At 41.7% G+C, this 26,308-nt stretch overlaps 2 protein-coding genes across 6 annotated transcripts in view; one reads left to right on the top strand and one right to left on the bottom strand.

Annotated features, from left to right (window-relative positions):
- The window catches only part of rangap1b (Ran GTPase activating protein 1b), a 57,251-nt gene extending 52,619 nt beyond the window's left edge, over positions 1 to 4,632 (top strand). For all 5 annotated transcript variants that reach the window (XM_072588540.1, XM_072588536.1, XM_072588537.1 and 2 more), the window contains 2 exons: positions 2,434 to 2,555; positions 3,946 to 4,632. In XM_072588540.1, the coding sequence (XP_072444641.1) occupies positions 2,434 to 2,555; positions 3,946 to 4,015 (192 nt within the window). In that variant the 3' untranslated portion in view covers positions 4,016 to 4,632. The remainder of the gene's footprint in view (positions 1 to 2,433; positions 2,556 to 3,945) is intronic.
- Positions 4,633 to 6,948: 2,316 nt separating this feature from the next.
- Positions 6,949 to 25,826, bottom strand: LOC140489227 (uncharacterized). The gene is made up of 5 exons (XM_072588535.1): positions 25,733 to 25,826; positions 22,905 to 23,007; positions 18,897 to 19,338; positions 13,520 to 14,121; positions 6,949 to 8,675 (listed from the first exon to the last, which is right to left on the bottom strand). The coding sequence occupies exons 3-5, from the start codon at positions 19,333 to 19,335 to the stop codon at positions 7,953 to 7,955; spliced, it is 1,764 nt and encodes a 587-aa protein (XP_072444636.1). The 5' UTR covers positions 19,336 to 19,338; positions 22,905 to 23,007; positions 25,733 to 25,826; the 3' UTR covers positions 6,949 to 7,952.
- Between the last annotated feature and the right edge of the window lie 482 nt (positions 25,827 to 26,308).

Genomic DNA, 26,308 nt, shown 5'->3' with positions numbered 1-26,308 from the left:
TTAGACCTCTATGACTCTTTACCCTTACTGAGCTGCAAACCAGGAGATCCAAACTGCTGCTAACTCTGCTGTAACGTGCTCTGGTATATCCTCACACTCACCTTTTAAGTTTATTATTCCTCAGTTACAATTTCTTCTTTGATCTCATTAGCTTAATACAATCTACAATCATTCACCCTTTCTTGAAGCCTTTTAAACCAATTTAGTTCTAAATCCGAAAATGAAAAGCATCTCCCAAACTGCTCATGTTGTAAGCAATACATTCCTCCGGCTCTTTGTCTAAGGGAGCCCACCTACTATTTAATAGCTTGTTCTTTTCCAACTTTGTTAAATAAACATTGGTCACCTTATAAACTGCCATTTATTGAGGTGTTCTGGCACTCTCAAAACCAAAATTTTAAGGACCTCCAAACATGAACCACTATTTGAGACACTAATCGGGTATGATCTTCCCATAAAAAATAAAATGTTTGTTGACTTTCTTCGGTTAATCCATGTCGTTCTTAATGAAAATTGCTAATGTCCCTCACCTTTTTTCCATTACTTTGCCAGCCAACTTTGTTACTCCAATAGTGCTGTAATTACTCGGTCTAACCCTTTCCCTTAAACAACAATATGAGGTTAAGTCTTCTGGCACTATGCATGTGGTTAGAGGCTGAGAAAAAGCACAGGAAATGACATCACCATAGGAAATTATACCATCAACCCAAGGAAACCTACACTGATAAATAGAAAGCGGGTCATAACACCAGTGCTTCACCGGAGGCTCACTGATGTTAGCTATTATGGTGACGAAACGTTTGAAAAAGAACCTTCCAGCTCAGCGAGCAAATGTACATCCAGAACCTCAACCTGCGCTATAAATCTGCTCAAAACTCGCTAATTTCAGCCCTGTTGAAGTAACAAATTTGGTAGGCAAGTTAATGGAAAAAAGGTGAGGGACATTAGAAATTTTCATTAAAGACCTGGATTAACCAAAGAAAGTCAGCAAACATTTATTAATTTGCCAAAAGGTTGAGAACCTTGACAATTGAGTAAAAAATGAGTGAAGATAGGAATGATATTTCTCCAGGGTTTAGTGTCTGTCAAGGATACTGCTGGGGAAATGGTTTGAATCCTCCTTTCAGCAGTATCTAATAACTTACAATTCTCTTCAAAGGTATGGTTTTCAGTTTATTTTTTTCCTTTAAACTTGTTCTTTTGCTGTAAGTGCATTAAACATATTCATATGAGGCTGCCAGTGACTGACCCCCACAGTGAGCAAATGGCAAAAAAAACTTATGATCAGTTCACCCAGCTTTAATTCTACGGTCTGACTTATCCAGAATTGCTATCAGCTGAGGTCACAACAATACAATAGAGAACCAAGCTGAATGCAGAACCTTTTGAGATAATTAAAAGGGAATAAGAGGGATGAAAAGAGGATGAGAATTGATTTGTGGCTAACACAAAAAGTAACCCAAGGCTTATATAAACATAATTAGTAAAAGGATTGTCAAAGGGTGGAATTAAATAAGGACAAAATAAGTAAATTGTGTGTATGCAGAAGGTACAGCTGAGATTTTTTTTTTCTAATACCATGTTGGTTCTGCAGTGAGATAAGAGTTAACAGCAGTAAATGAGGAAGCATTAAACCATTTGATAGAATAAATCTACACATGAAGGTGTTGATTCAAAATAGACAAATACTCAAAAGTAGGAAATCCACCAGGTCTAGATGACATTTGTATTGGGTTGCTGAGATTAGTAATTATAGGATAGAAAATGCAGAGGCTATATGAAGTTTCACTCTAAATATTATAGTTCCTCATCTCCCATATTAAACATGTGGCCCAAGAATTACGGTGAAAATGTATACAAGCAGAACAAGAACTGTGATTAATTTGGTGCTTATTAAATGTAGTTGCTCATTATTCCTCTTGTGTATCTCCGTATCTAACTATCTTTCCTTCCTTGTTACTTAAGTGCTTTCTTCTAGGTAGCATTCTGTTGACTATGTAGAACAGGTGGATTAGGTACCTGTGCCCATGTGCAGGTCCTCAGCCCCAAAGCTGAGGTGATGTTTACACTGAAATTAAAATGAAGTACTGGAGAAACTCAGCCGGTCAAGCAGCATCTTGCAGAAAAAAGCCAAGTAAAAAATTTGATTTATGTGACGACTACATGTACTTGCATATAGGTTTAGAATCTTGATTTTGTTGATGACTTAATCACTTTAGCAATCTGCCAGGGAGGCCTGGTCAAGACAGATCAGTACAATTGCAGACATGCAGGCACCAACTTTCTTCTTTCAAGATTCTGTCCATATTCTCTCTGCCTATCAATTATGGTGAGAGAGCATAATTGTCCAGATGGCCTCCAGTGCTGTATAATATAATGAAAGTCTTTTTAGTAGCTGTATATTTTGTAATATTTTAATTTTGTATTTTTCAGAGTGAAGAGAAGATTAAAACGGTTGGTAATCTAATTGGACCTTTGACAGTTCTCAAACACGTGATTCAGAAAAGCTACTTTCCACGCTCTGTGATTCCCATCCTCCATGCTTTCCTTACTAAGTAAGCAAGGACTCCTTTTATCTCACCACTGTTTCATTGCTTTTAATGATGCTTGTCAGTACCCCTTAATGTCAACAGTTTTGTTTGTCCAAGTGCAGCCAGAAACTGCTCCATTGAGGTATAATGTTCCAAGAACTTTGTGTGCCCTCAGTATTTCAAAAAAGTGGCACTTTTTGCAGGAGTGCTTTTATAGTGTTAGATTAGAGTTCCATGGAGAACATTACTCCTAGCTGATCCTGGGGATTCCCCAAAGAGGTAACCCTAATTGAATGCCTATCTGCTTTCAATGTCCTTTTTTTTTAAGAATCTCTACTGTATGGAAGCCAACCATTGAGTCCATAAAGTCCACACACTGACCCTCTGAAGAGCATCCCATCCACTGCTCCTGTGCCCTCAACCCTATAACCCTGCATTTCCTATGGCTAATCCACTTAGCCTGCACACCTCTGGACACTATGGGCAATTTAGCGTAACCAGTCCACCTAACCTGCACATCTTTGGACTGTGGGAGGAAATTGGAGCACCCAGGGGAAACCCACACACATGGGGAAAATGTGCAAACTCCACACACGGTTGCCTGAGGGTGGAATCAAACCTGAGTCCCTGGTGTTGTGAGGTAACAGTGCGAACCACTCTGCCACTCTGAAGTAGCCTCACTGCAGTGCAGCAAAATATAGCTTCAAAGATGAGTAATTTACATAATCTGGCAGAGTTCCAATTTTTGGATCATGAGGTTCCACTGCTAAAGACTTATGTAAACCATCTCCTCCTCTTAGTTGCCACTGCTTCCAGTTTAGCTTGAACCAAGTGGTGAGAGTCTCCAATAGGAGGAAAATCTCCAGGTACAAGGCCAGGACCTGGCTGCTGCCACTTGGCTTTGTGCCAGCCTTTTGTCACAGTTTGCTAAGATGGTGATTGTCAAAGTGACTTCTTGCTATTCCTCTTGCAGCCACTACAGGTGGGGCCAGCTGACCACCGAGATGTCCACCTGCCATTTCAAAGGGCAGTACCTAATGTATACTGAGAGCAGCATGCCATTATTAAATGCACTGGTAGTGAATGGTGGCGAGGTACTATTAGCAGGTACCTGAACAAATGTGCTTCCCTTCAGGCTCCTTTCAGTCACTGGATCATGGCTTGCAGCAGTTTGCCATTGCCACTGCCCCTTTTCCTTAGTAGCAAATTGACACCGCATACCCAGACTTGCCACCTATTAGAGTGAGAGAGACATAGCCTAGTTTTGAACTTGCTTTAAAATGATGTTTCATATCAATCAATTTTGAAAAATCAAGAATCTAATCTGTCTCCTGCATTGTGCGAGAACGATGATAAATAAGACTTAGAATCACAGTCTTGCTCTGAACTCACTTAAATTTTCTTTTTAATGTAGACACAATCATGCTTTTGACTCCTGCCAAAATGCAAAATACACTTTGTTGGAGACTATGCAGAATCTTTAATACCATCCCTGTGATGTGGGAGCTGATGCAACAAGAGAAGTACACAGGACTGGAGAGATTATCTATGCATTACCAAGGAATGGCTGTAAAAATGCCCATCGGGCTGCACAGTGTTGAATGCTTCACTTTCTTCGTGCTACAGACTGGATCTTTTGCTTCAGTCCAGCTTGCACCTCATGGCCTTTTGACAGTTTGCAGTCAGCTCTGGCCAGATTATTTTCGGCTGCTTACAAGTGAAAGCGAAATTGGAACCAGTTTTTAGTGACTGATTTGCAAGCTGTTGATGACTTGCCTTGTGTTTCCTTTGCCTATTTTGGTGTTAGGAGAAAAAGTGGAGAATAGCCAAATTTCTGTGGCTTTGAACAACCAAGTAACATGTGCTTTAGCTTAAATTTTGGCCCTTTATTCTTTCGTGAGATGCTTTATGAAATTGAGTGAGCACGATTCACGTTATTCAGCCAGCTGACCTGGAGAAAGAGAAAATCATATTCAAAAATCTACAGGCTGGTACCTCAATCCCACTTCTGAAATATGTTGATGCTGTCATCTTCATCTGCTAACTTGTGTACAGACTTTGAAGGAAATGTGTTCATAAAGTTCTTCCAAACTCATATAAATGTTTAGCTAATACAGTTTATAAATCACTTAATCAAATGAAAAGGGCTCGTTGGCTGCTGCAGAATTGTGCCACCTACCCTTCTCCACCTTCACTGTCCCAGCCAAGGGTTTCCTGTCTGGGGAATTGTAGGTTTTGGTCTGCATAGTCAATAGTACTTTAATCTTTGTTTGCCTGATTCCCCACTACCACCACCACAACAACACCTGAAAAATTTTAGAAAAAAAAAGAGTTTAAAACAATTTTCTCTTGATTGACTAATTAGTCAAAGGTGTCCTTGTGACTCAGTGCTACAGAATAAAGATATTGCATCCCAGCCTAGGAGATAGGTAAGTGCGGGGCACACGGATCTATCTTTGCATAACTCACCAGTGCTAAGTTTACCAAACCATGGCTACTGAGGGAGATGCAAGAATCTGCAGGCTATTGCAGAGCCATATCCTGCCAAGAAAAGATGCTTTCTGGTGAAAAGAATTGAGTTATGATTGGGGCAAGAGAAAAAAATTAGAGCACTGATGGGCTTCTTATATAACCAAATATTTTCTAACAGATAATTTTTACAAGAGGTGATGTTTTAAGATTTAAAAGAATGCAGGAGGAAAAATACACTTGTAAACATCACAGTCTGATCATAAGTGATTTGAAAGCAGCTATAGGAAAACTCATTGGTACTCAAGGAGGTGGACTGAATCTTATCCCAGTCTTTGAAGAAGCATTTTAATATTACTTCATTTGGATTATCCAACTCGTAAAACCACTAGGCACTGAAACCCCCAGTCTGTTTTCTGTTCCAGATAACTGTTTGCACTCTTAACAATTAAGAACCCATTATCCAGGATCTTCGGGGGAACTGCTCCAGTTGAATTCTTTTTATAAAAGGCCTGGCAGATAAAAGGTTGAGGTGGTGTTTGGAAATTTCAGCTGATTCGAAATAGGATTCACAGTAGCTTTGGAAGATCAGGGGTTTTGAGTTGTGTTGTCTTAGGAGAGCGGCACACACAGCTGCATTATATCTCTCACCTCTTCACCTTGGCCTGAGCAGTAATGTGAGGGTGCACATGTGCACCTCTGGAAGCAGAGGTAATGTGTTCTTCTCTTGTATGTAACAATTTGTGTGATGTACCTGTAGACCAAAACACATTATCAGGATGGCCAGGCCTAAAAGATCAGAATTTTAGACTGCAATTGGCTGTTGGCATGATGGGTGATGAGCAGGCCTTATTGTTCTTTTATCTGTTAAGCTTAATTTAGTCTACAGGGCCAGCTATCTTCATAATATCTAGGTTTGAATAAGATAAAAATGTTTCCATATGGTCTGCAATATTCAATTCATTTTTGTTTTTTCCTTATTCTTCCTGCATCAGACACAATCTGTACCTTCAAAGGTGAGCAGGCAACTCCCACGCTAGCTCTGACACTTCCTGTGTCACTTCCATGGAATTTAGTGACTCTGAAGGAAGGTATTGTGTGTTTCCCCACTTGAGTTCATTAATCTGGTTTGCTAATGGGCATATGCAGTACTGAAGGAAGTGCTGCATTTTTCACAGCGGCAATGAACTGAGAGCTTGTTAGCCTAATCACATGCATATTCTAGGTCTCGTGGTTCTATTCGTAGACCAACAGAATTATTTTGGCAACTTAGCCGACATATTCTTAGTTAATATCACTAAAAGATAACTAACCGACTATTTGTTTTAATTGATATTTAAAGGGTTGGAACTGGTGTGGAATGCACTATGTCACTGCTTCAGAAAACTCTATGAACTGGGTTGAGATTTGTTTTTGGTGATAAAGATGCTGTATGAATCCACATATTTCTTCTTCCTTTTCTAATGAGACTGATGCAGCTTTGAAGACAGTTTCTCAGGTTATGAACTGCAGCAAAAGCAGTCTTGTTTAAGATGCTTGGTTGCAATAACCCTACTTAAACACTTCACCTGGTGGTTAACAAAATGTCTCCATGCGATATAAAAGGCAAAGAAGCACAAGAGAGTGTAAGAATAAATTAACTCAGAACTGGGGTCATAACTACTAGGAATGAGAGATGGTGAAATCATTGTAATGTTGCTGGACGAGTAGTAATGTTATGGCAACAATTTATTGTCTCCTATAAGTTTAGGTAATTGAGTGCATTTCATGTTCTTTTGTCTTTCACTCCTAACTCTGCTTTCCCTATTCCATTTTATATTGAAATTCTAAAATACTTAGCAATATACATTTTCAATTATTTCCAGCATTTCCTGTTGTTCAGTCACATTTCCAATGTCCACATAGTGCTTTTAACTTCCAAAATGCGATTGAGAGTGTCATGTGCTAGGTTTGTTGGTAAAATTAAAACCATGACGTACAAGGGGCTGGTGGGGCCAAGGATATGACATTGGCTGAGTGACAGCAAACAGTTGTAGTGCACAATCACAAAGTACTGTGGACATTAGAGATTACTAAAGACAGTGCTTTTAAAAACTCAGCAAGTCTGGCAGCATTGTGCTTAAAATCTGTTGCCAGTCAGCATGTTTTAAACAGTCCTAGTAGTTCTAGCCCTGTCAATCTTTTGCTGCTGCAGCAGTTTCTCCCAGCTGAATGACTAGCTACACTATTTTCTCAACATAAAGAGTGCCTAATTTCTGTGACTAGGTCAGCATAATGACCAAAATACATGTCAGAAAAACATTTTATGGTGACTAATCTAACATGATTACTTATAGCATTGACAAGAAATTGGGTCTAAACTCAGCCCAGTACCACCAGATTAAAAATGAATTTTGTATTTCTGGGATATCTTTCGTGACGACATTTGAAATCGATTTAGTCAATGCTTTTTTTTAAAAGAAGAATGATTATTGTTATTATGTTGGAAACATGGTAACCAATTTACAAACAGGAAGTTCTGTTAAACTGCAGTGAGCTGATTATCAAAATGTTAATTGGATATTTATAGGCAGGAAAATCTAAACATTACAGCAATTGATTCTTAAGTCCTTTCTTTTCATCAATATAGAAGTAAATGTATTGAAGGATGTTTGCCTTGACAAATTACTAATATGGTATCATCAGAGTAATGTTGGGTTTTTTCCCGTCAAAGTAAAGATGATTCGCCAGTAAAAAGGATCAATGCAGGAGTAAATTTCTAAATCATTTGAGCAGGGTTAAGGATTACCCAATTACTCTTCACTGATGTATGTCAATCAGATTCAGACCAATTAAGGATACCATGAGAGAGCCACGTGCTCAAGTTAGTGGAGTATATATATGTGTGATCCCTAGCCATGTTCCAGTGGACTGTCCAATTCAAACTTCACAAGTTGAACCATGTGAAGAAAATTACATGGTGTCCTCATCGCTGATGTTTTCATAACCACTGTTAAGTTGATCAAAGTCTATTTTACTTTGCTGAACATTTTGAAAATGAGCATACTTGGATGCATCCTCATCATAATGTCTTTGGAAACCAGTATTTCTTGACTTAAGTTTGAAGGCAATAATTGAAGCAATGATAATTAACAGTATAATCGTAATGCTGATCCCTGTTCCCATTATGTACTGTCCCTTGTCCGCAGACTGAATGGTTTCGGGGCTGCTGAGCAGCCCCAAGGTCTGAACCACTGTGCATTGATTGGCAGTGGGTTGAGTGCATTTATTGATAAAGCTACTCAGAGGCACAACACAGATTTTGTAAAATGCTCCAGTGTCGAGCTCAGTCAGCTCCACTTCTCTGACCCCACCAATCATCCGAAGGCTTTGCATCTTCGTACCAGTGCTGTACCAAATTTCGTATTCATCACCCAAAACTTCTGGAACATTCCAGTTCACCAGCAAGGAGCTTGTGGTGACTTCACTTGGGATTACTTCTGTGATCCTGTTGGAGAGACATGGGTCAGGATTCATGGGGGTTGTATTTTTCACAGTGTTTGCTTTTGGTGTTGTCCAACTGCTTGCGTTTGGAGTGGCATGAGCAGTAACTTGGCGTGTTGCACTGTGGTTCATGGCTGTTGGAGATGATGTGGTCGAAGCATATGGATTATAAGGGCAAATCAGATATTGCAGCTGAGGAAGACAACATAGTTATTAAAGGTTACAGTGAATTTACAGAGGGTGAAACTCAGCTCAACTGATCTGTGCCAATGTTTTAGCCCTAACAGCTTGTTTTCATTTCCGTGTGCTTTACCATTATTTTCTGCAGAATGACTGACCAGGAAACACTCCTGTCTTTACCACCTACCATTAGACATACTGGAAGGGTTTGCAGGCTGGCAATCCCTTGTCTAGCAATATTAAAACACTTCTTTTATGGCCATCAGATTCTTTTGTGGCACTCAAGCCCATTGTGCAACTCTCCGTCTGCATGTTCTTTGATTCACTTCCCTGGCTATCTTCTCTCTCAAAAGTATTGAAACTGTACAGCTAAAAAACTGTTAAAGCTGTGTTAGAAAGAAACATAGAAAATAGGAGCAGGCCATTCGACCCTTTGAGCTTGCTCCACTATTCAATATAATCATGGCTGGTCATCTAACTCATTACCTTATTCTTGCTTTCTCCAAATACGTTTTAATCCTTTTAGTTCTAAGAACTATATCCAAATCCTCCATGAATTTACTTTTATAAAATTATGAGGGGCATGGATAAGGTAAATAGACAAGGTTTTTCCCTCTGGAGTGGGGGAGTCCCTAACTAGAAGGTGAGAGGGGAAAGATATACAAGGAACCTAAAGGGCAATATTTTCATGCAGAGGCTGGAGCATGTATGGAATGAGCCAGAGGAAGCAGTGGAGGCTGATACAATTACAACATTAAAAAGCCATCTGGATGGGTACATGGCTGGGGGGGGGGATATGGGCCAAGTGCTGGCAAATGGGATTAGATTGTTTTAGGATATTTGGTCAGCATGTACAAGTTGGACCAAAGAGTCTGTTTCCATGCTGGACATCTTGTGATAGCTAATGCCTCTTCATCTCTGTTCTAAATAGCCTACCCCTTATCTTTAAACACTGACCCTGGTTCTGGGGTCAAGAACATTCTTCCTGCATCTACCCTATCTAATTCTGTTGGAAATTTCATTTTCAATGAGAATCCCCTACCTGTCCTCATTCTTCTAATTTCCCCTCATTTCCAAATGTAGTCTTAACTGATCCAGTCTCACCCAAATGCTGGTCTTGCTATCCCAGGAATCAGTCTGGTAAACCTTTGCACTCCCTCAAGTCAGAACATCTCATTCTCAGATGAGATCAAAACTGCACTCATACCTAAATTAGCTACAACTTGTAATGCAAAGAATCTGCTCCATAAGTACTGATTTGGGGCATCTGCTCTGGACACACCAATATCTATTACTCCAGCTCTGCACACCAGTGATCAATGAGGAGCACATGGTACTGAAAGAAGTTGACCACAGTCTCAGCAATGATGAGCAAATGACCACTACAACCCTTTCTCCTTTGAGGCTCAGTGCTCTTGTTTGGGTTTCAGGAAATTGGTTATGCCTCTATTGATAGTGTGTGTGCATACTATATTGGGCAAACTACAATCTTACTTGCACAGATTTTTTTCCTTAACATTTTGATGATTCTTGGACCTGATAATAGCCTCTATATCTGACTACTGAATAACAAACATATGCTGACAAACTAATGTTAAATTATGACTGCTGAAAGCAAAAATAAAAAAGTGAGTCCCTGAAATTTTTGTTATTACTCTACCAATGGTGGCAATGCCTTCAGCTGCCTTTCACTGCATATTCTCTCTTCATCCATTACCCTTCACTCACCAGTTGAACTGTTTGTTTTTTTTAATCTGTTTCTCTCTTTCCTATCAATTCTTTTCAAAATCCCTATCAAATCCTGCCTAAATCTGTTATGTATTGGGGAATATGATTCTGGTTCCCATAACTCGGGCAAACAGCCTGACTATGAACTTGCACATCTCTAAGGCCATCAGATGTTGGAGCCAAATTAGGTCATTTGGCCCATCAAGTCTTCTCCACATTTGGTCATGGCTGATATTATTTCTCAACTCCATTCTCCTGCTTTCTTCCTATCACCCTTGGTCCCCTTAGTAGTTAAGAACCCATCTATCTCTGTCTTAAAGACACTTAATGACTTATTACTGCAGGAGGCTGAGTCACCACCCTCTGACTGAAGAAATTCCTCCTAATCTCAGTTCTGAAGAATCATGCCTTCATTCCAAGACTGTATCCTTCATTCCTAGTTTCCCCCGCTAGTGGAAATGTCATCTCCACGTCCATTCTCTCCAATATTCTCTAAGTTTCAGTTAATCTTCTAAACTCCCAAATACAGACAGAGTCCTCAACTATTCCTCATGACAACCCCTTTTTTTTTGGGGGGTGGGGGTGGGGGTTGGTCTTTTAAACCTCCCTTGGACTCCCTCTATGACCAAGACATGCTTATTTACAGGGTTCAAAAAATGTTCTCAATATTCCAAATGCAGTCTGGCCAGATCCTTAAACAGACTCATTTCTGCTCTTGTATTCTATTCCTCTTCAATGAATATTAACAATGCACTTACCTTCCTAACTGCCAACTGAATCTGCATGCTAACGTTAAGGGAATCTTGAACAAAGACTCCTAATTCCCTTTGTGCTTCAGATTTCCGAAGCCTTTCTATACCTCTTCTTTCTACCTTGCACTTTCTCATAATGTATTTCATCTGTCACTACTTTGTTCAATCTGTTACCCTGCCCAAGTGTTTCTGCAGCCTCCCACTTCATCAACATGACCTGTCCCTTCATCTTTGTGTTATCTACCAACTTAGCAAAAATGCAGTTCATTATTGTGTAACGTGAATAGTTGTGGTTCCCAACATGGACCATACGGAACTCATCACTGGCTACCATCCTGATAAAGATCCCTTTATCTCCACTTTCTGTGCTTTCTGCCAGTCAGCCAATCCTCTCTTCGTGCCAGAACATTCCCCTAACATCATGGGCTCTTAATTTATTTAGCAGCCTCCTATGAGGCCTTGTCAAAGGCCTTCAGGAAATTTTAATAGATCACATCCACTAGTTCTCCTTTTGTCTAACTGGCGTGTTACCTCCTCCATTTGTCAGGAAGGTACCTGATTTGTCAGGAATGACCTCACCTTAATAATTGTCTCAAAGTCTTACCAACAACTGAGGTCAAGCTGACTGGTCTATTGTCTTCCATCTTCTGACTCCCTTACCCCCACTCCCCCCTTCAATATATTTGCCATTTTCCAGTCCTCCGGGACCCTTCCTGACTTCAGTGGTTCCTGAATGCTTTCATTATTTGCTTAGTAACTCTAGAGTGCAGTACGTCTGGGTTTTTTTTCACCTTCAGATCTCTTAGCTTCCCCAGCACATTCTCCTTGGTCATGACCTGTACACTCACCTTTGCCCAACTCTCTAAGTTCTGATATGTTACTGATGTCTTTCACTGCGAAAACTGATGTAAAGTACTAATTCAGTTCCTCTGTCATTTCTTTGTTCCCTATTACTACTTCTCCAGCACTTTTTAAAGTGCTCCAATATCCACCTTTGCCTTTTGTATAAGTTTTAAAAAAGAAATATTGTAATCTTTTATATAACTAGCTAGCTTACCCTCATTTAATTCCCCCCACACTTCAAATTGCTTTGTTTTTAGTTGTCCTCTGCTGTTTTTTTTTAAAGACATTTTTTTGCTTTGTGCTGTCTGTGGTTTCCCTTGTCAGCCATGGTTGCCTCATTTTTCCCTTAATATGTTTCTTCCTACTTGGGATGAATTTTTTTTTTGTCTCCTGAATTACTCTTAAGAGCTCCTGCCATTGCTAGGAGTTCTCTGCTGAGCTGTCCTTCGACTCTGGCCAGCTCCTCCCTCGTTGTCTTTGAAGTTATCCTTATTGAATTGTAATACTGTTACATCTAATTCCAGCTTCTCCCTCTCAAACTGCAGAGTGAATTCTGTCATATGAAGGTCGATGCCCCTAGGGCTTCCTTCACCTTTAAACTCTCTAATCAAGTCTGCCTCATTGCACATCACTGAATTTTAGAATATCTGTTCCCTAGTGGGCTCTACCACAAGCTGCTCCAAAAAACATCCTGTAGACATTCCACGATTCCTTTTCTTGGGATCCACTACCAATGAGTTTTCCACTCCACATGTACTTTGAAATGCCCCATTGTAATAGTGCTATTCTTATGTGCCTTAGTTCCTCAGCTCTGCCTACAGTTTCTATGTCTCTGACTCTATATCCCTTCTTGGTATCAATTTAGTTTCATTTCTTATTAACAAGGCAACCTCTCCCTTCTGTTAATCTGCCTGTCCTTTTGATGGTGTTTGAATCTTTAGATATTTAGTACAAAACCGAAGAAGTACTATTCTTTGACATGGACTTCTTGCTCTTCCCCCTCTTTCCCCTATGAATGTTCAATCTGTACTTAATGTGTGGAGAATGTGAAACAATGCCATCAGTCCTGTGTTGACTGCTCCCTTGTCAGAATTGTCCTCTTGTCTGCATTGGAATCAAATTAGATTCCTCATCCTTTCTACACTTTGTCCTGTTACCTGTTGCAAATTCAAAAATCGCAATTGTTTCACAGCACCCACGTGATTGGTACAGACAGGAGGTGGAAAAGCTGGTCAGAGGCTGATGTACCACTGAAACATTAGGGAAATCCACAAAGCATTTCTGAATACGTGAATTATAACCTGCAAACTCGTACAAGACCCTAGTTCATGATCAATCAAAATGGTGAAAGTACATTAAAAGCTGATTAGCTGATTATTATCAAATTGTTTACTGGACCTTGCTGTGCACTTAGTGGCTGCAACATTTCCTAAACTATAACATTGCAAAAAAAAAGTGTTGCATTGGCTGTCAGACTTGTGATACCTTGAACTGGTAAAGTACACTGTGTAACTGCAATCTCTATTTTCTTACCTCTACTTTGACCAGAAGTTTCCCAGATTGGCCACTAGGAGAAATACACTTGACCTGATCCTTTGCATTCTGTCTCAGAAGCCTATCCCGGAGCCAGCGCAGGCCACAATCGCACTTCCAGGGGTTCCCACCCAACTTGAACCACCTGATGGACTCGAAAGCTTTACTGAAGCTGAGAGTTACCAACCGGTTGTTCCTCATGCTCAGAGCTTTCAGGTTTCGAAACATGGAAAAGGTGCCTGAAGAAATCTCGGCCAAAGATGTATTGTCCAAATGCAATGACTGCAGATATCTTAACCCGGGACCAAAGGTGCCAGAACTCAATCTGGGAATGATATTGTTGCTTAGTGACAGGCTGCTGAGTCTACTGAAGGAATGCATGGCTTTGGTTGGCACTGCAGTCAGCCGGTTGCTGTTCAGGTTAAGGAACCTCAGACTCCGGTTATCCTCAAAGGCCTTCAAGGAGATGACTGCAATACGGTTGTTGCCGAGGTGTAGCCAGAGCAGAGCTCTAAGACCTCTGAACGTCTGGTCTGTAAGAACGACGAGATTGTTGTAGCTGAGGTCAAGTGTCGTCAGATTTCTTAAAGAGGAAAATGCACCTGTTGAGGGGAAGGGGGACAAGGGTAAAGAGAAAAAGAAAAGTCATTCTGTGACATTAGACTGATGACGTTTCAACAAAGGAGAATTCTGTGGTTTAAATCTAGCAAACTGGTAGTACAGAAGAGGACCGAAGTTTAGACTACACTGTTTTATAGTTTTACACCCACATCCTTTAATCTGGGTTCAATACAGTCTGGTTGGGGAGAAGGTAAGGTCTTCAGGCTTGGGCTTCTTTGTAGCATTATTTAATACATTTAAGGACCATTCTTAAACTCTACTACCTAATGTTTGTCAGTTTACCCCATGTGTTTGTCTGTTCCTTATCCTCTGCCCATCATGGGCTATTTATGGCCAGTGAGGAGTAGCTTGTTGAAATCATTGCATGTTTGCTCCAGGTTCCTAAATCACTTAGACGTTCCTACTGGTTGTTTTACATGGCCAATTCTTCTCTAGGTGCACCAATGAAATGTTTCCTCCTGAAACCTCTGCACATATTTTACTTCCGAGCTTTTATACATAGCTGCATAATATATATAACATTCCTCATTTTTAAATAAGTTATATTGCCCTATCATGCAAGGCGGCCTTTGTGTGGAGCAGCAGAAAATGGGGGAGATACTAAATGAGTATTTTGCATCAGTATTTACTGTGGAAAAGGATATGGAAGATATAGACTGTAGGGAAATAGATGGTGACATCTTACAAAATGTCCAGATTATAGAGGAAGAAGTGCTGGATGTCTTGAAAGGGGTAAAGTTGGATAAATCCCCAACACCTGATCAGGTATAACTGAAAACTCTGTGGGAAACTAGAGAAGTAATTGCTGGGCCTCTTGCAGAGATATTTGTATCATCGATAGTCACAGGTGAGGTGCTGGAAGACTGGAGGATGGCAAACGTGGTGCCACTGTTTAAGAAGGGTGGTAAGACAAGCCAGGAATCTATAGACCAGTGAGCCAGATCTCCGAGGTGGGCAAGTTGTTGGAGGGAATCCTGAGGGACAAGCTGTATATGTATTTGGAAAGGCAAGGACTGATCAGGGATAGTCAACATGGCTTTGTGCTTGGGAAAATCATGTCTCACAAACTTGATTGAGTTTTTTGAAGAAGTAACAAAGAAGATTGATGAGGGCAGAGCAGTAGATGTGATCTATATGGACTTCAGTAAGTCGTTCGACAAGGTTCCCCATGGGAGACTGATTAGCAAGGTTAGATCTCTGAATACAGGGAGAACTAGCCATTTGGATACAGAACTGGCTCAAAGGTAGAAGACAGAGGGTGGTGGTGGAGGGTTGTTTTTCAGACTGGAGGCCTGTGACCAGTGGAGTGCCACAAGGATTGGTGCTGGGTCATCTACTTTTTGTCATTTACATAAATGATTTGAGTCCTAGAGATGTACACAGCATGGAAACAGAGCCTTTGGTCCAACCCGTCCATGCCGACCAGATATCCCAACCCAATCTAGTCCCACCTGCCAGCGCCCGGCCCATATCCCTCCAAACCCTTCCTATTCATATACCCATCCAAATGCCTCTTAAATGTTGCAGTTGTACCAGCCACCACCACATTCTCTGGCAGCTCATTCCATACATGTACCACCCTCTGCGTGAAAACGTTGCCCCTTAGGTCTCTTTTATATCTTTCCTCTCTCACCCTAAACCTATGCCCTCTAGTTCTGGACTCCCTGACCCCAGGGAAAAGACTTTGTCTATTTATCCTATCCATGTCCCTCATAATTTTGTAAACCTCTATAAGGTCACCACTCAGCCTCCGACGCTCCAGGGAAAACAGCCCCAGTCTGTTCAGCCTCAGATCCTCCAACCCTGGCAACAATCTTGTAAATCTTTTCTGAACCCTTTCAAGCTTCACAACAACTTTCCGATAGGAAGGAGACCAGAATTGCACGCAATATTCCAAAAGTGGCCGAACCAATGTCCTGTACAGCCACAACATGACCTCCCAACTCCCGTACTCAATACTCTGACCAATAAAAGAAAGCATACCAAATGCCGCCTTCACTATCCTATCTACCTGCGATTCCACTTTCAAGGGGCTATGAACCTGCACTCCAAGGTCTCTTTGTTCAGCAACACTCCCTAGGACCTTACCATTAAGTGTATAAGACCTGCTAAGATTTGTTTTCCCAAAATGCAGCACCTCTCATTTATCTGAATTAAACTCCATCTGCCACTTCTCAGCCCATTGGCCCATCTGATCCAGATCCTGTTGTAATCGGATGTAACCCTCTTCACTGTTCACTACACCTCCAATTTTGGTGTCATCTGCAAACTTACTAACTGTACCTGTTATGCTCGCATCCAAATGATACTTTTTGTCATTGACATAAATGATTTGGATGCGAGCATAAGAGGTATAGTTAGTAAGTTTGCAGATGACACCAAAATTGAGGTGTAGTGAACAGCGAAGAGGGTTACCTCAGATTACAACAGGATCTGGACCAGATGGGCCAATGGGCTGAGAAGTGGCAGATGGAGTTTAATTTAGATAAATGCGAGGTGCTGCATTTTGGGAAAGCAAATCTTAGCAGGACTTATACACTTCATGGTAAGGTCCTCGAGAGTGTTGCTGAACAAAGAGACCTTGGAGTGCAGGTTCATAGCTCCTTGAAAGTGGAATCACAGGAAGATCGGATCGTGAAGAAGGCATTTGGTATGCTTTCCTTTATTGGTCAGAGTATTGAGTACAGGAGTTGGGAGGTCATGTTGTGGCTGTGCAGGACATTGGTTAGGCCACTGTTGGAATATTGCGTGCAATTCTGGTCTCCTTATCAGAAAGATGTTGTGAAACTTGAAAAGGTTCAGAAAAGATTTACAAGGATGTTGCCAGGGTTGGAGCATTTGAGCTATAGGGAGAGGCTGAACAGGCTGGAGCTATTTTCCCTGGAGCATCGGAGGCTGAGGGGTGACCTTATAGAGGCTTTTCAAAATTATGAAGGGCAGGGATAGGATAAATATGCAAAGTCTTTTCCCTGGGGTGGGGGAGTCCAGAACTAGAGGGTATAGGTTTAGGGTGAGAGGGGAAAAGATATAAAAGAGACCTAAGGGGCAACATTTTCACACACAGTGTGATACATGTATGGAATAAGCTGCCAGAGGAAGAAGTGGTGGAGGCTGGTACAATTACAACATTTAAAAGGTATTTGGATGGGGATATGAATAGGAAGGGTTTGGAGGGATATGGGCCAGGTGCTGGCAGGTGGGACTAGATTGGGTTGGGATATCTGGTTGGCATGGACGAGTTGGACCGAAGGGTCTGTTTTCATGCTGTACATCTCTATGACTGTGATTTTTAACTTTGCAGAATTCACAGAATAAATGCAAGAATGTTGAGTGGTTAACAAGTTGGCTCTGAATTAAGACATCCATAAAGCTTTTAATGTGATTCATTTGGCTTCTTCAAACCAAGATATATTCGTCATCAAACAAAAAAAAAGTACTGCAGATGGAAGTCAGTTTTAAAAAAAAGAAATCACTGGAAAATTTTAATCGGTCTGGCAGCATCTGTGGGGAGAAAGCCGAATTAATTTCAGATTTAGTGACACACTTTCAGAATTTCACCTGAAATGTGAACTCTGCTTTCTCTCCATAGATGCTGCTGAGTTTTTCCATCAATTTCTGTTTTTGATACAATTGTACTTACCTGATCTGGCTGACAAGTGACTCCAGAGCCGCAGCAATGTGGTTGATTCTTAACTGCCTTCTAGGTAGTTGGGGATGGACAATAAATGCTGGCCTAGCCAGTGATGCTCCACATCTCCTATGAATCTTTTTAAAAAGTGAAGGGACTTAATGTCTACAGTTGTATAACCTACTATCCCACAAAAGGATCATACTCGCCTGCTTTCTCAGTGGCTTACCTTGGTATATAAGAGTTGATTTAACAACCAATCAACCTCCTTTTCTCCCATAATAGAAATTGTTGTGATTTGTTTGAACTTTGGCATTCTTGCATTTGTCCTGATAAGTGCAAGATGGTAGTTTCAGTAACATCTCTTTCTTCCTCACCCTCTCACTCTGTCTATGCCTCCTGCATCCCCAAGGAATATCTGTGTCCGTGAGGCTACAAAAGATTTGCCAGGATTCGGAGTCCTGATCTCCTAGTGAGGATTCTAAGCTGGTGTAGCAACCCTACAAACTGCAGCAGACACATGGGGTCTGTTTTTTGTGCCAGGTTTCCAATGCCTTGATAACATCCAGCCCCAAGACCAGAGCTGATGACAGTAGGACCAACTTGGTGATGTCACCATTGACAGTTCAGTCACTGTGGGCAGCTCTGAGGTTTCAAGCTCAGGAACACCTCAGAGTGGAGGTATTGTTGTGGACCTAAGAACCAAGTGAAACTCAGGGTGTGGGAAGTGCCCACCATCTCCAGGGAATGTCCTTTATTTTGGGAGGGGTAGGGGGAGGCAAATGTGCAAAGATGATGAGGGGTTGTATTGGTTTCCATTTCCTCTCCTAGGATCACACGAAGCTTCAATGGTTTCCCCCAGACTATTGTAGGGAAACTGTTTTTATGAAACTGGGTTGAGCAGCCATGGTGTGGGATAAATATTAGCAGACCCTGATATCCCATGGGCCCAGTAACATAAATGCAGCCACGCATGAGCACAGCCATGGTGTCAAATGTTTTCCTGGAGTACTGTGAGCTGGCACAATGTTAGAAGTACTGTACAAATGTGTTATTGTACAGAATGCTGTTCCTTCCATCCTTTTTAATAATAATTGAAAGGTCACTGGATGAAATGGTCATGTATACCTGGCATAATATTGGCAATGAGGTTGTGTTGCAAGTATAGCAGCCTCAAATCAGTTATATTCCCAAAACTTGCAGTCGGCAGCCTCTTGATGTTGTTGCCCACAACATGGAGAGTCCACAGTTTGCTCAGTCCTTTGAAGGCATCCGGACTGATCTGCTGAATGTTGCTGTTGCGGAGCTGCAGTGAGATTAAACTGGAGTTGTTGAGGAAGCTGTCCCCTGGGATCACCGGCATCTGACCAGAGTTAAGCATCAGTATTAGAGTGGTCTTGGGCAGCTCAATGGGGAGGCTGAAATTGACACAGGTGACATGATGGTAATGGATGCAGGTACAACCTTGTGGGCACTGGGTGGGCGTTGAGGGGACAACAGATTCCACTGTAAGAGTAAAGTACACCCACGGTGTCACTGAGCACAGGAGGAACCAAACGCTGACCATGTTCTGTGGAAATGAGAGGTGAAATAGTTGAGCAATTTATTTGGATATGGCAGTTATTTCACAAGCAACAAAGACACACCATTGAGGTAAATGGAACTTTGTGAGGTGTATCCAAGAAATCAAACAAATGAGTTTAAAAAATGGAATACATTTAGAGGTTATTGAGAGGTGGAGACATTTCGAGTCATCGAGATGTACAGCATGAAAATATACCCTTCGGGCCAACCTGTCCATGCTGACCAGGTATCCTAAATTAATCTAGTTCCATTTGCCAGCACTTGCCCCATATCCATCTTAAACCCTTCCTATTCATGTACCCATCCAGATGCCTCTTAAATGTTGTAATTGTACCCACCTCCACCACTTCCTCTGGCAGCTCATTCCATACACGTACCATCCTCTGTGAAAAAACTGTCCCTTAGGTCTCTTTTATATATTACCCCTCTCACCCTAAACCTATGCCCTCTAGTTTTGGACTCCCCAACCCCAAGATAGACCTTGTCTATCTATCCTATCCATGCCCCTCATGATTTCATAAACCTCTATAAGGCCCCCTTCAGCCTCAGACACTCCAGGTAAAACAGCCCCAGCTTATTCAGCCTCTCCCTGTAGCTCAAACTCTCCAACCTGGCAACATGAATCTTTTCTGAATCCTTTTAAGTTTCACAACATTGTTAATTAATTGATTTTCATTGTCAGCATTTGGTCAAAAGCCAAACAATTGTCCTGTTTCCTTGTTGGATCTGGATTGATAAATGGTGCACACTCTATTGCAAGCAGTGGTACATTAGCTAAATTTTATTTCCTGGCTTACAAATGAGCAAATTGGCACCCTCAACCAAAAAGCTTTCAGGAATTGATGACAGAAGGGATTGAGAGGTGCTAACAATTGGATAATCCCAGATAAGGCTTCCCTTATCTGTAACACATAGAGGACCACTTGTTTTCATGCTTTTTCACACTTGAACACTGACCCACAACAAAACTTGCTGATGATTTTCAACAAGTAATCAGCTTTGAACCTGATGAAGTACAATAATGCAATTAAGAAGTGTCAAATCTCAGTATTTCAATGAACCAAGAATTTGTCTTGACTTGACACTTTCAGAACCCATAACCAATTCATCATGAAATTAGCACTAACGCAGAAGGAAAGAAAAACTTGCATTTATATAGTGTTTTCCATCACTACTTAGCACCTTGAAGCCAATTACAGACAATGAAGTACTTCTTGAAGTGCGCTTGCATTCCTTTAGCAATAAATGCCAAAATTCCATTGCCCTTTTATTATCTGCTGTAATTGCAGACCAATTTTCTGTGACTTAGGCACGAGGATACCCAGATCCCTCTGCACTGAAGGCTTTTGAAGTTTCTCTCCATTTAGATAATTTGCTTTTTGTTCATCGAACCAAAATTGATAACATCACACTTATCCACATTAAACTTTATCTGCCAAATTTTAACTCACACCTAACTTATTTAATTATTTGTAAGTTGCTTCTTTCATGTCATCTGCATATTTGCCTTTAATACATTCTATCCATTATAGGTTGTAAATTGTTGGGCCTGAGGACCCTGTGGCTAGTTACAGTTAGCTAACTTCTGCTTTCTATTGCTTAGCCAATCCTCTATCCAAGCTAGGAGCAGCATGGTGGCTGCATGGTTAGCATTATTGCCTCACAGCACCAGGGTCCCAGGTTTGATTCCAGCCTCAGGTGACTGTCTGTGTGGAGTTTGCACATTCTCCCCGTGTATGCATGGGTTTCCACCGGGTGCTCCGGTTTCCTCCAAAGATGTGCAGGTCATGTAAATTGGCCATGCTAAATTGCCCATAGTGCATTGGTCAGAGGGAGATGGGTTACTTTTCGGAGGGTTGGTGTGGACTGCTTGGGCTGAAGGGTCTGTTTCCACACTGTGGGGAATTTAATCTAATAAATTACCCTATATCATGTGTGATCTTACCTTGTGTATTAACCATTTGTGTAGCACCTCATCAAATGCCTTCTAGAATTCAAGATATACCACCGTTAGAGGATCTCCATTGCCAACTTTGGTTATTATATCGCCAAAGAATTCTCGCAAATTAGTTAAACACCATTTACAGTCAGTATGTTCAAGGCCCAGATTTGTTTCTATACTAATGGCAACAAGGGATGTGGGGCTAGCATTGAGGTAGATGATCAGGCTTGTTTTAAAATGGTGGAGCAGGCTGAATGAATACGGTGGTGGAGTAGGCTGCGTCCAGGCTCCTGTGTCTGGACTTGTCTTCTTTGTCTGCTTTTTCTTTTTCCTTCTTTCCCTTCTTCTTTCTCAAACTTATTTGATAAAGAGAGCTCTTCGGTAGGAAGGCAGCTCCAATGGGTTCTGGAGCAGCAGCGACATCTTTAGAGGCAGCATTGCTGACCAATGTAACCCGGAGCAGGGACTCAGACATGGGCTGGTGTAGCCCAGAGTGAGGAGTCTGGCAGGGACATGGTGTGGGTCGGTGTAGCCCGGAGCGGGGAGTCTGGCAGGGACACGGTGTGGGTCGGTGTAGCCAGGGGCGGGGAGTCTGGCAGGGACATGGTGTGGGTCGGTGTAGCCAGGGGCGGGGAGTCCGGCAGGGACACGGTGTGGGTCGGTGTATCCGGGAGTGGGGAGTCGGGCAGCACGGCCTGGAGTGGGGAGTCTGGCAGGGACACGGTGTGGGTCGGTGTAGCCAGGGGCGGGGAGTCTGGCAGGGACACGGCGTGGGTCGGTGTAGCCCGGAGCGGGACTGTAGCAGTAAAAAAGGAAAAGTTTGATTCTCTTTAAGTTATCTTTTAAAATATTTTATTCTGAGTTAATGTGAATGGCACCAGTGCTTGGGGCAATGGTACATACTTTTCACTGTATTTTATATTGAATACACGTGTCAATAAATGATTCAATCAATTGTTCTTATGCAATGTCTCTAGAGCTAATTCTTGCAACCAACCATGTGATAATGACCAGATAATGTTTTTCTTCTGTTAATCAATTGTCCCGATATCAGCAAGAACTTCCCTTCTTTTCTTTTTAAAGAGCCTCGGGCACTATTTCACAAACACATGAGACCGTCGCTGACGTCTTGGTTGAATATCTCAGCTGAAAAGCAGCATCGCTGACACTGCAGCATTCCCTCAGCCCACCTGCAGCAGTATTGCTACACTATTCTAACGCTGACTTGGCCATGTCGTATCCCCTATCCAGTCAAACCTGAACTCCTGATTCTGTTATTCATTTAGTATGAGCAAAATGCTGCGGATGCTGGAGATCTGAAAAAGACAGGATGTATTGGAGAAACCCAGCAGGTCTGGCAGCATTAGTGGAGGGAGGAATAACATTTCGAGTCCAACGTCACTCTTTTGCAGAACCGATTTAAGTACTGAGCTTCAAAAAACTGAGTTAAGTCTTTTCACAGATGCTGCCAGACCTGCTGATAATCCCGGAGCGGGGAGTCTGGCTACAAATATCTTAATTCATACCATGTACTGTACATTGCTATGATTGGACTATATTGGCCCCTATCCAACAGCCACTCAATTTTAAAATTCTTGGTATCCACTTACCTCTTTATTCTTGATCAATGCCAGAACCCTCTGAAATCTCAACGCTCCTTCAATTCTGAATTCTCGCTGATGCCAATTTGCACTGCTCTGTTACTGCAGACATCTAAAATAAATGTTTATCATTAACATTCATGCCACACCAATGCTAAGCAACAACTATATCCCACAAAAATGAGTCTAATCATCACTTCTTGACATTCAACAGCATAATCATTATTCAATTCCCCCACCATCAACATTCTGGGAGTTACCATTGACCAGAAACTCAACTGGACCGAGTAGATGTTAAGACTAAACCATCTTCATTTCAGCTGTGCTTGTTTCAAGGGAATTTTAATACCTGGGTGCTGGTAGGTGGGACCAGATTGGGTTGGGATATCTAGTCGGCATAGATAAGTTGGATTGAAGGGTCTGTTTCCGTGCTGTACATCTCTATAACTCTATACAAATATACTGACTACAAGACCAGTTCAAAGGCTGGGAATTGTGTAACTCACCTCCTGATTGACCAAGTTAGGAGTGTGATGGAATACTCCCCATGTGCCTGGATGAGTGCAGCTAGGTTGGTGTGATTCAGGACAAAGCAGCTGCTTGTTTGGCTGTCGGTGTATCACGTTAAAGATTCACTCTATCCACCACAGCTGCAGCAGTGTGCACCATCTTAAAGGCTCACTGCAGTAACTTGTCCAAGCCTCCTTTGGTACTTCCTGAACCCACAACCTCTGCCACGCAGAAGAACCAAGGCAGCAAATGCAAGGAACATCACCACTTGCAAATTCCCTTCCATACTGGCTTGGAAAGATGTCACCATTCCTTCACTGCCCCATGCCCTCCCCTACAGTACTATCCCCACCAATCCCCATGGATTGTAATAGTTAAGAAGGTGGATCCCCACCATCATTTTAAGGGCAGATAGGAATGATCAGCAAATACTTGCCATGTCAGTGATTGACACATCTCAATGAAGTATATCTTATATATTTTTCTACTTTTAAACCCCTTTTGGCTTCAGGCTTGTTTGGGTTTTGTGATGAGTTTGGCTTTGGGATGGGGTTTGGGCGATGGATAGGGGCTACAGGTTGGGATACAGGTCTGATTGGGGGTTCAGGCTTTGGGGTTGTCGTTGTTTTGTGTAAACTGCCAGCTTGGAACCAAGAGGTTTGTCCAGAGAGTCCCACATGTGGAATGAATAGGGTGTCTCAGTGATGCCATAACAGTTGTTTAGTGTTTAGATGTGGAGAAATTTGCAGAAACATTTAAGAAACCAATACCTGATGTTCAATCACTTACTCCCACATACGCAGCAATAACTTCTGCCTTTAACATAATGTGACGTGTTCTAAGACAAGCTGCATGAAGCAACTTAAGACAGTGGCCAAGGGTTTGACCAAAGGGGTTAGTTTTGAGGAGCATCTTAAAGGAGAGAAAGAGGTAGAGATGTTTAGCGGGGGGACCCTCCAAAAATTAATGTACAGCTGAATGTAGTTTTTGATGGTGGAGCGATTAAAATCATTGAAAGTAATTTTTACACACTCACCCCATTCTGCTCAGCTTTCTATTTGTCCTGCAATATTTAAATTATCAATATGCTAGGACAGTTTGAGGTCATAGTAATTTTTTGATTTATCTTGGGCATCACTTGAGCCACACTCACACCAGTGTCCTAATGTGTCAATGAGCTAAAGTCATAAAGAGGGTTGTAAACTAAATAGTGGGGACGAGGGAAGATTTAGAAACTTAACAATGACGAGCAAGGTAAAGATGCTATGTGATACAGGGAATGATAAACAGTGTGCCTGGAACAGAAGAGAGCATACAAACAGAAATGTAAGCTAGGCTGACTAATTCAATCAGCGGAGCCAGAGACTTGTAATCTCAGAGTTGTGATTTTCAGTCTCACGTTGAACGAGCCAATCCATTACAGGACCTTGTGGTAGAGCAGTAATGTCCCTGCCTCTACCAGGCAGTCTGGGTTCAAGTCCCATCTTCCTCGGACTTGTGTCATTAACATGTCCAAACAGCTTGATTAAAGTAATTACAAGTGTAAAAGTACATCAGTAACTAGATCAAACTCAAAGCATCTGTAACAGGATCGAAGGACTAATGGAGGCTCTTGTTGAAGTGTCCTTACCTCTGAGCCTTGCATTCAAGTCCCCCTTGCTCCAAAGGTTGGGGAATGATGAGAAGGATTGCCAATTGCCACAGTGACAGACTGCCACCTAGTAACCATGATAGCCCATTAATATCATTCACGATTAAGCACTTGGCAGGGACTTTGCTGTAACAACTGATTACAGCAATGGATGTCCCTCAATAGACAGCCAATAAGGTACATTTGAAGCCTAATCACTGTAACCAGTAGGAAATACAGCAGTCATGAGAACAGCAAGCTCCCGCAAACAGTGATGAATAAAATGATGAATAAAATCTGTGTATTCAGTCTCGTTCACTGAGAAGTAAACATTGGACAGGACACTAAGGAGAATTCTTTGTCATCTTTACAAAGTAACATTGTTAGATATTTGATGTCTACAGTTGCCTCATCTGCAAGAAAACACGTACAACAGCGCAACAGTCTGTGAGTATCAATGTAGCTTTCCTTCTCAAAAAGCTCCAAGTGGGATTTGAACCCATCATATTAACTCAGTAGAGAGTGTTCTAGCTGACAAGAGGGCAAACAAAATTAGACATAGAGAAGCATGAACTACTATTGACACTCCCAGCTCCCCCTCAGCAAAACAGCTGAACCTTTTTGACTGTAAAACTCTTCTTCTCACCACAGTAACTGCAAACAGAAAGCAGCAACGAAACAATTCATTTGTACTCACCACTCAGGAGGGACAGCAAGTGAGAGAACCTATAGCAGGGCTTATGTTGCTGGGGAACGAAGCTGCTCAGTTGCTTCACTAACCCTGTGCAGTGGTTGTCACAGTGGCTCCTGGAGCCCTGGGGCTGGTGTTTTAAATTGTGGTCAATGTTACATGCCCAGAGAGGAAATTGAGAATTTCCCGCCATTGTCCAAGAGCCTGGCACTGGAACGAAAAGATAAGAATCGGTTTGTTCCTACAGAGTGGAGCAGCACAGTAAAGGACAGCTAAAAGGAACAAATATGTGTCCAGTGCTGGCAATTGAGTTTTCTAACTCCCATTTGCTCTTTTCTCTCTTTGAACTGTGGTCTAATAATGGCATGTTTTGCATTTCACCCACTGGGAGCTAGGAGCTTCCACACAAATAATGTTAAGACCCCAGGTGATGGTACTATGGATAAGTCAGACTCCAGAATGAAACGTTGCCTGATGTATCACAAGTTCAATTTTTGCAATTGGTTACCATGACTGTTAGTCACCAGGCATACAATCACAAAGCTGCAAATTTTCTTTAATAAACTTGTGTGCTTTTGTTAA

This window comes from Chiloscyllium punctatum, chromosome 18 (assembly GCF_047496795.1).
Source record: "Chiloscyllium punctatum isolate Juve2018m chromosome 18, sChiPun1.3, whole genome shotgun sequence".
In the NCBI taxonomy this organism is placed as follows: domain Eukaryota; kingdom Metazoa; phylum Chordata; class Chondrichthyes; order Orectolobiformes; family Hemiscylliidae; genus Chiloscyllium; species Chiloscyllium punctatum.
This window is presented reverse-complemented; position numbering and strand designations above follow the sequence as displayed.